The sequence below is a fragment of the Panthera uncia genome, chromosome D2 (assembly GCF_023721935.1).
Source record: "Panthera uncia isolate 11264 chromosome D2, Puncia_PCG_1.0, whole genome shotgun sequence".
Classification (NCBI taxonomy): Eukaryota; Metazoa; Chordata; class Mammalia; order Carnivora; family Felidae; genus Panthera; species Panthera uncia.
In genome coordinates, this window is record NC_064818.1 from 28551788 (window position 1) to 28564419 (window position 12632).

Consider the following 12632-nt stretch of genomic DNA (forward strand, 5'->3'; position numbering starts at 1 on the left):
CAGGGTGATGGGATTGAGCCCACGCTCAGCATGGATCCCGCTTGGGATTCTCTCTCTCTCTCTCTCTCTCTGCCACTCTCCCTGCTCACAGTCTTTCTCTCTAAAATGAAATTTAAGCAGGCCAGGTTGGCTCGGTTGAACATCCAACTTTGGCTCAGGTCATGACCTCTGGTTCATGAATTCGAGTCCTGCATTGGGCTGTCTGCTGTCAGTGCGGAGCCTGCTTCACATCCTCTGTCCCCCCTCTCCTTATGTACCTTCCCCCCCTCACTCTCTCTCAAATATAAATATACAGGGGCGCTTTTTGGGTGGCTCAGTCGGTTAAGTGTCTGACTCTTATCTTACTTTTTTTTTTTTTTTTCAACGTTTTTATTTATTTTTGGGACAGAGAGAGACAGAGCATGAACGGGGGAAGGGCAGAGAGAGAGGGAGACACAGAATCGGAAACAGGCTCCAGGCTCCGAGCCATCAGCCCAGAGCCTGACGCGGGGCTCGAACTCACGGACCGCGAGATCGTGACCTGGCCGAAGTCGGACGCCCAACCGACTGCGCCACCCAGGCGCCCCGACTCTTATCTTACTTTAAAGTTCATATGGAACAGACAAGAATAACCAAAAACTTCAGGGGTCAGGGGGAAAGAAAAGGTAATTAAAGGATTACAAATACACAGTATTACAAATATAAAATATTTTATAAAGCTATAATGAAAGAATATGGTACAGGTGTGATCAATAATAGATGGGTGGCGTTTCAAATTACTAGGGAAATGAAGGATTATTCAATGAATAGTTGGAATAACTGGGTGGCCATTTGTAATAAATAAAGTTAGAGTCCTACCTCCTTTCCCCAGGATAAATTCTAAATGGATTGAAAACTTAAACAAACAGACAAAAAAGATAAAAAATCTAGGGGCCCCTGGGTGGCTCAGTCAGTTAAGTGTCCGACTTTGGTTCAGGTCACGATCTTGCGGTTTGTGAGTTTGAGCCCCACTTTGGGCTCTCTCTGTCATCCTGGAACCTGCTTCAGTGTGGAGCCCACTTCAGATCCTCTGTCTCCCTCTCTCTGCCCCTCCCCTTCTCCCCTTCTCGTGCGCGCTCTCTCTCTCACAAAAATAAACATTTTTAAAAAATAAATAAAAACTCTAGAAGAAACACTTGTAGAATTTATTTTTTATAATCAGAGTGGGAAAGCCTTTCTTTGTGTGTGTGAAATTCAGGGGCCATGAAAGAAACATTTTATAAATTTTACTACCTAAAGATAAAAACTTTTGCTCAGTAAAACTCACCAAAATCCAAGTAAAAAAAATCATAAATTTACATTAAAAATCATAAAAAAACAAAAATTTACATAAAATGTTTGCAGATTAGATGATAAAGGACTAAGATGAGCTCCCAAAAATTGAGAAGAAAAAGATCAGTGTCCAAATAGAAAAACAACAAAGGAACTGAATAGTTGTTTACTAGAAAAGGAAATACAAATGTCTCTTATATGTGTGAAAAAACAGCCTCACTCAAACTGAGAGAACTACTAACCAAAACTATATCAGGATACCAGAGATGGCCGTCATCTCCTTTCCTCCCTCTCTGTGCACTTCACTTACCCATTGAGAGCTGGCATCTATCCCTTCCACTCTATTGAACCTGAGCTGACATTATCCCCTTCCTTACTTTGGAACCCAGAGCTGTTATAAAAGGAGGCCAGGCTGCTTTGCTGGACAGGCCGAGAGTAAAGGAACACTCTAGTGCCAGATATGTAAGTCAAGAAATCACCTTGGACAGGCTGGGATCAGATGACTCCAGCCTCAGCTGCCATCTGACTGCAAGCAAATTAGAGACCTTAAGCAATAACCATCTAGCTGAGCTCAGTCATCCTACAGAGCCAGCAGACATTAAGAAGTTGTTATTTTGAGCCACTACATTTTGTGATGGTTTGTTATACTGTAATAGATAACAAAAACAGTGCCATTCACCTTTTTTCACCCTTAAAAGTTTGAAAATATACTATTTGGCAAGGGTGTGGGAAAACAGATACTCTCAAACAGTGTAAATTGGTATAACTCATGGAGAAATCAAGTTGGCAATATGTATTAAATATTAATTACAAATTGCAAATTAATTACAATGTTAGAAGTGTAAATTCACAAGATCTGTGACTAAGCAATCCTACTTCTAAGAGCATATTCTGATAAAATTGTACAAGAGTGAAATGAGTATGAGATTGTTTACTGTAGCACTGCTTATGAGTGCAAAGGATAAAAAAAGACCTACATAGGGGGCACCTGCCTGGCTCAGTAGACAGAACATGTGACTTGATCTTGGAGTCATGAGTTCAAGCCCTACATTGGGGGTAGAGCATACTTAACAAAATTAAAATAAAATAAAATAAAATAAAATAAAATAAATAAAAGGCCTCTTTCCATGAAAAAGGGATCTTAAAAAAAAATGACCTACATAGGGGTGCCTGGGGTGACTCAGTGGGTTAAGCATCTGACTTCAGCTCACATCACAATCTCACCATTCATGTGTTCAAGCCCCACGTCAGGCTCTGTGCTGACAGCTCAGAGCTTGGAGCCTGCTTCAGATTCTGTGTGTCCCTCTCTCTCTGCCCTCCCCCACATGCACTCTGTCTCTCTCTCTCAAAAATAAATAAATATTTTTTACTTTATTTTATTTTATTTTATTTATCCTTATTTATTTAAATAAATATTTTTTACTTTATTTTATTTTATTTTATTTTATTTATCCTTATTTATTTTTGAGAGAGAGACAGAGTGTGAGCAGGGGAGGAGCAGAGAGAGGGAGACACAGAATCCGAAGCAGGCTCCAGGCCCTGAGCTGTCAGCACAGAGTCCGATGCTGGGCTCAAACTCAGGAACTGTGAGATCATGACCTGAGCCGAAGTCAGACACTCAACCAACTGAGCCACCCAGGCGCCCCTAAATTAATATATTTTTTTAATTTTTAAAAATGACCTACATATTCATCAACTGGGGATCAAGTAACCATAGTATGATAATTCGTACAAAAAATATTACTTGGCTGGCAAAAAGAATGGGGATACACTCTTATTCTGATATGAAACAATTTCCAATATATATTATTTAAAATGGAAGGTATAGATTTTGTGTAAAAATGGGAAGAAAAGAAATGGTGCCTTGCTGACTCAGTCAGTAGAGCATGTGACTCTTGAGCTCAGGGTTGTAAGTTTGAGCCACACATTGGGTCTAGAGATTACTTAAAAATAAAATCGTAACAAAAATAATTTTTTTAACGTTTTTATTCATTTTTGAGAGAGAGTGTGAGTGGGGAGGGGCAGAGAGAGGGAGGCACAGAATCCGAAGCAGGCTCGAACTCACAAACTGTGAGATCATGACCTGAGCCAAAGTCAGACGCTCAACCAACCGAGCCACCCAGGCATCCCTGTAACAAAAAATTTTTAAGTCAGTAATAAAAATACTATCCACTAAGAAAAAAAAAAAAAAAAAAAAAGTCCAGGACAAGATAACTTCACTGGTGAAGGTGAATTCTATCAAATATTTAAAATATAATTAACACCACTTCTTCTCAAACACTTCTAAAAACAGGACAAAGGAGCATTTTTGTTCATAAAAATGAACAAAATATTACTCTCATACCAAAGCCAGTCAAAGATATCACAAGAGGGGGACCTAGTTGGCTCAGTCAGTAGGGGATATGACTTTTGATCTCAGGGTCATAAGTTCCAGCCCCATATTGGGCATAGAGATTACCTAAAAAAAAAAAAAATTAATACAAACACGACAGACCAGTATATATGCAAAAATTCTAGACAAAATACTAGCAAACCAAACCCAGCAGCATCTGAAGAGGATTATATACCATAACCAAAAGGGATTTACCTCAGGAATTCAAGGATGGATCAACATACAAAAACCAGTCAATCTAACACACTGTATTAATGCAAAGCAGTAAAAATCCACATGATCATTTCAATTGATGGAAGAAAACCATTTAACAACATCCAAATCCTTTCATGAGGAAAACTGTCAATAAACTAGGAATAGAATAGAAACTTCTTAATCTAATAAAGGGCATCTGTGAAAAACCCAAAGCTAAAATACTTAATAGAGAAAGACTGAAGCTTTGCCCCTACAATCATTAACAAGACAAAGATGTCTGATCTCACCACCTCTATTCAACATTGTACTGGAAGTCCTAGCCAGGGCAATTAAGTCAAGGGGGAAAAAAAGAAAGGAATAAAAAGCATTCAAATTGGAAAGGAACAAGTTAAACTATCTCAATTCACAGATGGCATGATCTTATATTTGATCCTAATGAATACATATATAAACACAACTATTATAGTAAGTAAACTGACAAAGTTGTAAAATACAGGGGTGCCTGGGTGACTCAGTGGGTTAAGCATCCGACTTCTGCTTAGGTCAGGTCTCACGGTTGGTGAGTTCAAGCCCACACACCAGGGACTCTCTGCTGTCAGCAGAGCCTGCTTCAGATCTTCTCTGCTCCTCCCCCACTCACTCTTTCTCTCAAAAATAAATACATTTTTTTTAACGTTTATTTATTTTTGAGACAGAGAGAGACAGAGCATGAACAGGGAGGGGCAGAGAGAGAGGGAGACACAGAATCTGAAACAGGCTCAAGGCTCTGAGCGGTCAGCACAGAGCCCGACGTGGGGCTCGAACTCAAAGACCGTGAGATCATGACCTGAGCCAAAGTCGGACGCTTAACTGACCAAGCCACCCAGGCGCCCCTCAAAAATAAATAAAACATTAAAATTTTTTTCAAAGCTGTATAATACAAAATCAACATGCCAAAATAAATTTTTATATTTTTAAAACATTTATTTATTTATTTTTAATATTTTATTTATTTTTGAAAGAGAGAATGAGGAGGGGCAGAGAGACAGGGGGACAAGGATCCAAAGCAGGCTCTGCACTGACAGCAGAAAGCCCAATCTGGGACTGGAACTCATGAACCATGAGGTCATGACCTGAGCTGAAATTGGATGATAAACCAACTGAGCAACCCGGGCGTCCCAGTAAAATCAATTGTATGCCTGTGCACTTGTAATAAACAATCCAAAAATGAAATTGAGGGGCGCCTGGGTGGCTCAGTCGGTTAAGCGTCCGACTTCGGCTCAGGTCATGATCTCACGGTCCGTGGGTTCGAGCCCCACGTTGGGCTCTGTGCTGACAGCTCAGAGCCTGGAGCCTGTTTCAGATTCTGTGTCTCCTTCTCTCTGTGACCCTCCCCCATTCATGCTCTGTCTCTCTCTGTCTCAAAAATAAATAAACGTTAAAAAAAAAAATTAGAAAAAAAATGAAATTGAGAAAACTGTTCCATTTACAATGGCATCAAAAAGAATAAAATAACTGGAGAATAAACTTAACCAGAAGTAGCAAAAATTGAACTTTGAAACCTTTAAGACATGATGAAAGACATTAAAGAAGAAACTAAATAAATGGAAAAACATCCCATATTTGTGGAACGGATACCTAATATTGTTAAGGTGGCAATACTCCCCAAATTGGTCTATAAATTCAGTGAAATCCCTATCAAAATTCCAACCACTGGGGCACCTGGCTGATTCAGTTGGAAGAGAATGCAAATCTTGATCTCAGGGTTGCGAGTTCAAGTCCCACACTGGGTGTAGAGATTACTTAAATAAATAAATAATAGATAGATAGATGATAGATAGATAGACAGAGGCACCCAGGTTGCTCTGTTGGTTAAGCATCCGATTTCTGCTTAGGTCACGATCTCATGGTTTCTGGATTTGAGCCCCGCATCAGGCTCTTTGCTGTCAGCTGTTAGCACAGAGGCCACTTCAGATCTTGTGCCTCCCTCTCTCTCTGCCCCTCTCCTGCTCTCTCTCTCTCTCTCAAAAATGAAAAAAAAAATTTTTTTAATAATAAATAAATTAATTAATTAATTAATTAAATTATAGAAATTCCAACCACCATTTTTGCTGAACTGGTCAATTGGATCCTAAAATTCATATGGAATTGCAAGAGACCTTGAAAAGCCAAACCAATCTTGAAAAACAACAAAGTCACAAGACTCACAATTCTCAAAACTTCCTACAAAGCCACAGGAATTTAAAGAGTATGGTACTGGGGCACCTGAGTGGCTCAGTTAAGTGTCTTACTCTTAGTTTTGTCTTAGGTCTTGACCTCGTGGTTCGTGAGTTCAAGCCCCGAATCAGGCTCTTCACTGACCGTGTAGAGCTTGTTTGGGATCCTCTCTCTCTTTCTCTCTCTACCCCTCCCCTACTTGCATGTGCTCTCTCTCTCAAAATAAATAAACTTAAAAAAAAAAGAGGGAGAGAGTGTACGGTATTGACATAAGGACAGACATATAGATCAATAAAATAGAATTTAATTTCCAGAAATAAACCTATTCATGTATAGTCAATTGATTTTCTTTTAAAGTTTTTATTTATTTATTTCAAAAGAGAGAGCATGGTTGTACGAGGGCAAGTGGAAGAGGGGCAGAGAGAGAGGGAGAGAGGGAGAGATAGAATCCCAAGCAGATTCTGTGGGCAGGGCTTGAACTCAGGAACCATGAGATCATGACCTGAGCTGAAATCAATCCCTATTTTATTTTTTTAAGGTTTATTTATTTATTTTGAGAGAGAGAGAGAGAGTGGGAGCAAGCATGGGGGAGGGGCAGAGAGAGAGGAATAGAGTGAATCCCAAGCCAGCTCCATGCTAACAGCACAGAGCCTGACATGGGGATCTATCCCACAAACCGTGAGATCAGGACCTGAACTGAAATCAAGAGTCAGACACTTAACCAATTGAGCCACCCAAGCACCCCTATTATTTTATTTTTAAATATTTTATTTTGGGGCACCTGGGTTGGTTAAGAGTCTGACTTCAGCTCAGGTCACAGTCTCGAGCTTTGTGAGTTCAAGTCCCACGGCAGGCTCTTCGCTGATAGCTCAGGGCCTGGCGCCTGCTTTGGAGTCTGTGTCTCCCTCGCTCTCTGCCCCTCCCCTGCTCACGCTCTGTTTCTGTCTCTCAAAAAATAAAGTCAAAAAAAATTAAATATCTTATTTATTAAGTTTATTCATTTATTTTGAGAGAAGGAGAGAGAAGAGAGAGAGAAAGAGAATCCCAAGCCGGCTCCACACTGTCAGCACAGAGAGGGAAGCAGAGCTTGAGCCCATGAACCATGAGATCATGACCTGAGATGAAATCAAGAGTCAGACACTCAACCAGCTGAGCCACTCAGGCACCCCCTAAATATTTTATTGTTAAGCAATCTCTACACCCAATGTGTGGCTCAAACTCACAACCCCAAAATCAAGAGTCCCATAATCTACCGACTGAGTCAGCCAGGCCCCTTTTATTATTATTGTTATTTTAATTTTTAATTTTTTTTTAGTAATCTGTATGCCCAACGTGGAGTTCAAACTTATGACCCCAATTTCAAGCATGGCATGAATCACCAACTAAGCCAACTGGACACCCTGTAGGTAACTACAGTACAATATGAACTAGGTATGTTACACAGGGAGGAACCTGGCAAGGCTTTTTTTTTTTTTTTTCCTGGCAACGCCTTTTTTTTTTTTTTTTTAATATTTTTAACGTTTATTTATTTTTGAGACAGAGAGAGACAGAGCATGAATGGGGGAGGGGCAGAGAGAGGGAGACACAGAATCTGAAACAGGCTCCAGGCTCTGAGCAGTTATCACAGAGCCCGACGCGGGGCTCAAACTCACAGACCGCGAGATCATGACCTGAGTTGAAGTCAGCCGCTTAACCGACTGAGCCACCCAGGCACCCCTGGCAAGGCCTTTTTGATCTCTGTGTCCCATTGTTTCTGGATGGCCCAGCAAACATTTATCAAAATTTACTTTTTATATTCTTCCTATGAATTACCTTCCTTCCCTTTCAAGCCTCAGACCACTACCTCCTTCTCCTTAGTCCAGGATGACATATACACCTCATTTCTCATATTTATGTGGATGTTCCACATGTATGTAATTAAGTTTGACTTTTCTTCTGTTAATTTGTCTCATCTCAATTTAATTCTTTGATCAGCCAGAATAATCTTGAAGTGTAGCATAAAAATCTTCCTCCCCAACAGAAGTAACAAAAGAAAAAAATAGGTAAGTTTGACTTCAAGTTGTACACAGAACTAGAACTCTTAGCACTCAGTCAAAAAGGCTAACAACCACATTTAAAATTGAGCAAAGGTAGTGGTTGCATAACACTGTAAATGTACTTAATGCCCCTGAATTGTACACTTCTCAAAATGATTAAAATGATAAATTTTATGTTGCATATTTTATACTGCAAAGAAAAAATTACCAAGGGAGTGTAAGGGGAACCAAAGGATACGAACAGACATTTCTGAAAGCAAGATATACAAATGGCCAATAAGAGGGGTGCCTGGGTGGCTCAGTCAGCTGAATGTCTAACTTCAGCTCGGGTCATGATCTCATGGTTCATGAGTTCGAGTCCCACATTAGGCTTCCTGCTATCAGCCTGTCAGTGCAGAGCAGCCTGCTTGGGATCCTCAGTCTCTCTCTCTGCCGCTCACACACTCACTCTGTCAAAAAAAACCAAAAAAAAACAAATGGCCAATAAGATAACATTGTTAGTCATTAGGGATACCCATTAAATCCATTTCATACACAGGGATAGCTATAATGAACAACTTTTATTTATTTATTTACTTATTTATTTTTAGTATACATACATATTTAAAAAAAAATTTTTTTTAGGGGCGCCTGGGTGGCTCAGTCGGTTAAACGTCCGACTTCAGCTCAGGTCACGATCTCGCGGTCTGTGAGTTCGAGCCCCGCGTCGGGCTCTGGGCTGATGGCTCGGAGCCTGGAGCCTGCTTCGGATGCTGTGTCTCTCTCTCTCTCTGCCCCTCCCCCCATTCATGCTCTGTCTCTGTCTCAAAAATAAATAAACGTTAAAAAAAAAAAAATTTTTTTTAACATTTATTTACTTCTGAGAGAGAGACAGAGACAGAGCATGAGCAGGGAAGGGGCAGACACAGACAGAGACACAGAATTTTAAGCAGGCTCCAGGCTCTGAACCGTCAGCACAAAGCCTGATGCGGAACCTGAACTCAGGAGCCATGAGATCATGGCCTGAGCTGAAATCAGATGCTTAATTGAGCCACCCAGGCATCACAGCTGTAACAACTTTTTATTAAAAAAATTTTCTTTAATGTTTATTTATTTTTGACAGAGAGAGAGACAGAGCATGAGCAGGGGAGGGGCAGAGAGAGAGAGGGAGACACAGAATCCAAAGCAGGCTCCAGGCTGAGCACAGAGCCCAATGCAGGGCTCAAACTCACAGACCACAAGATCATGACCTGAGCCAAAGTCGGACGCTCAACCGAGTGAGCCACCCAGGCGCCCCCTGTAACAACTTTTTAAAAAGAAAGTAAGGGTTGAGGAGGTTGTAGTAATGTAAATTAGTGTAGACACTGTGAAAACAGTTTGACAATTTCTCAAAATTTAAGTATGGAATTGCCATGTGATGTAGAATTCTCCTAAACCTATACCTAAATAAATTGAAAACAAGAGTTCAAACAAAAACTTGAGTATTCACAGCAGAATTATTATAATAGCTAAAAGTGAATGAAGACAACCTAAACGACCAACTGACAAATAAACAAAATGTGGCAATATCTGAAAGAAGGAGGGAGGGAAGAAAAACAACAACAAAATATGGCAATGTCCATTTAAAAGAATAGTTTTAGCCATAAAATGTAATGACGTACTGATACTTGCTACATGGAACCTTGGAAATTGCTGTGGAGAACAAAGGCAAAAGCAATATGAAAAAAAAATTAAACTTTGTAACTTACAGCCCATTACAGAGAGACCTTCCTTAAGGAGCTTAGCTGCCTAAATGTTAATACTTTGCTAGAGGCAAAAGGCAACCTCAGTTTAACTTTAGCCAACCTCCAGGATCCTGTAAAAATCCCCTTGGAAACTTTCTTTATCTCTATCCCCCAAGATATAGGTGAACAATCATCCTCCAAGCATATGGCCCACTGATACACATCTGAAGGGTCTCATGACTATTTCACTAGCTAGTAGTAAATAACCTTATCCTAACAACATCTAGCCCCTCAAAGTCCTGGAAACCTTGCTTCCAAATTCCTTAGAGACTTCTACTATCCCTACCAACCTCCCAACTTGAAAGCATATGTAAACAGCCACTCCTCACAACCCAATACAGCCCTTTCTGCCCACGGGTCTTGTCGCGTGCTTTAATAAAACCACCCTTTCGGCATCAAAGATGTCTCAAGAATTTTCTTGACCTTTTGCTCCCAAACCCCAACGTTTCACATTAGAAACAACCATAAAGTTGAAGAAGTCAATTAAGAAAAGGACATGTATTATATACTCCTATTAATATTAAGGATCTAGGACAGGCAAATCCATGGAGACAAAGCAGATCAGCGGTTGTGAAAGGATGGTGGGAGCAAGGATTGAGGAGTGATTCCTTAATGGGTATGAGTTTAAGGGCTGACTTGATGGTTATAGAACCTTATGACTATATAAAGGCCACTAGAAAAATAAAAAATAAAGGCCACCGAATTGTGCAAAATATTTAAAAGAGTGAGTTATATGGTAAGTGAATTTTATCTCAATTAAAAAAAAATGAGGAAGCTGGCACAGGACATATTCATTCTTCCAAGTACTTGAATGAGAAAAAAAAAAACAAAAAAGGCGAAGAGCACAAAATGGCGGCAAGCCGATCGGATCACGTGACCGCCGATTCTTTCCTGCCCAGCCTAACAAAAGTCTTTTCTACAGAGCTGGCGCTGAGACTCCGCTGGCTCATTGTTATGGGAATCCCAGGTAACTCTTCTCAGGCGCGCTCTCGCTCTAGCTGCGTAGCGAAAGCGGTGAGCGTATTGAAGGCGAGCTGGGGAGCGCGCACGCAGAACGCAAACCCGTCAGCACCGTTCTCTGAGAGAGGAGGAGGAGGAGGAGGGGAGAGGCGTGGAGGAAGAGGGGGAAGTTGGCGCATGCGCCCAAGGCTGACGGGTTTGAAATGGCCTCGGTGTTAGCCGGGACCCGATTCAGGTGAAGGTTTGGTCCTCGCGGTTGGAGCAGCGGGCGGCGGAACCGGGGTTCCTATCGTCCTTTCGGATTCGCAGAAGGGCTGGGATCGACCGTTTGGGGATCACGGCGTCCGTAGGCCAGCGACGGTGGGGTTCTCGTGGGACTGGGGCGGGAGGGACACGGTCCCTTTTGTGCGGGTCGAAGCAGGCCCCGCGCGGCAGGCCCCTCCCCCACCGCTCCGTTTCCCCCCGCCTTCTCTCCCCCGGGGTTCTTCAGGTGCCCCCGGCGCCCCTCAGCCTCGGTCTGGCGGGTCGAGAGGGACTGCCGAGCGCCATCCCTCGCTGCGAAGCCGTTGAGCTTTAGCCTCCCGGTCTCCGGCCCAGGGCGTCGGGCGGCTGGCGGCGGCGCGGGTTTTGGGGGATAGAGGCTCTCTGCCCGGCACGGTGGTTAAGGGGACCAGGACTTTCAATACCCAGTGTTGGCGCTTCGCCCAGTCTCGTGAGACGTAGGATTCTGCCTTCTCTGGTCAGCGTCCCGCAAGGAGCTGGGGCTGGAGGAAGATGGATGGCAGTGCTCTGGCCCCTCCGAGTCGCGGGGGGAAGGAGGGGGTGCGCGGGCTGAGATCTTCGCCTTTTCTGGCCTGATTTTGGGGGGGAGGGGTCTTAGCGATGGTTCTTTGGGGGGAGGGATCCGTTATTTCAACTGTCTTTCCCCCTCCAGGGAGGGGAAAGAAAAGGAGCCCCTCGGCCCTTTCCATCCCGAGAAAGTAAGGAGATGTTCGTTATTTAGATGATAGTCTTAAAGACCTTTATTCAGTGTCTCGTCCCAATTTCCGTTATTGGTTTTACCACTTTCAGTGTCCAACTCATTGCCAAAAGAAACACGCAGGCTTTATTTTGTTTGAACCCGCAGCTGTGTAGTTCTTTTTGTTAAGACTTGGGTTGATAATAGCACATGGTCTTCGTTGAAATGTGAGTTTGTAGTCACAGAAAGAAGTGCCTTTCTTACTAGTCTACCCCTAATGTCCTATGTTGAATTTGGGTATTTTTGGTGAGATACTTGATGTAAAATGTTTTTGCTGCATATCGGACGTTGGTATACACCTTGCTATTTATACTATGATCTACGAAGGTGTCCTTGACAAACATTTCTTTAAAATAATATTTTCGTGATGTTTATAGTTTCAAGTTTGAAATGTGGGTTCTTTCTTAATAGATCGCTGCTATAGAAGACAAACAAGCGAAGGCTTTTTCCTCCTTTCATCATGGCTCAGTTTGGAGGACAGAAGAATCCGCCATGGGCTACTCAGTTTACAGCCACTGCGGTATCTCAGCCAGGTCAGGCTACTGAACACAAGTACTGTAAACTTGGGGGTTGGGGGGAGGACGTGTTATAACTATGTGAATTAGGCTATGTGTAATACTGTAAAATGTTTCCAAATGATGTATCTTTTATTTGTGAAGCTTTTAAAATTCACGGATCAACTAGCAAAACATGTCTTACATTGCAGTTTGGACAGTTTTATATAGTTTTTCAAACATTAAATTATTAACTTCGTTTTAATTAGGTTAGCTACTTGACTGATT

The 12632-nt window shown here is 41.9% G+C and overlaps 1 protein-coding gene across 5 annotated transcripts in view; it reads left to right on the forward strand.

Moving 5' to 3' along the window:
- The first annotated feature begins 10970 nt into the window (after positions 1-10970).
- Positions 10971-12632, forward strand: part of CCAR1 (cell division cycle and apoptosis regulator 1) — a 64109-nt gene continuing 62447 nt past the window's right edge. For 2 of the 5 annotated variants that reach the window (XM_049645142.1, XM_049645146.1), the window contains exons 1-2: positions 10997-11192; positions 12262-12383. In XM_049645142.1, coding sequence (XP_049501099.1) covers positions 12311-12383 — 73 coding nt within the window. In that variant the 5' untranslated portion in view covers positions 10997-11192; positions 12262-12310. Of the gene's footprint in view, positions 11193-11315; positions 11572-12261; positions 12384-12632 lie in introns of those variants that run through there. The other 3 variants (XM_049645143.1, XM_049645147.1, XM_049645145.1) reach the window with 3 other exon arrangements.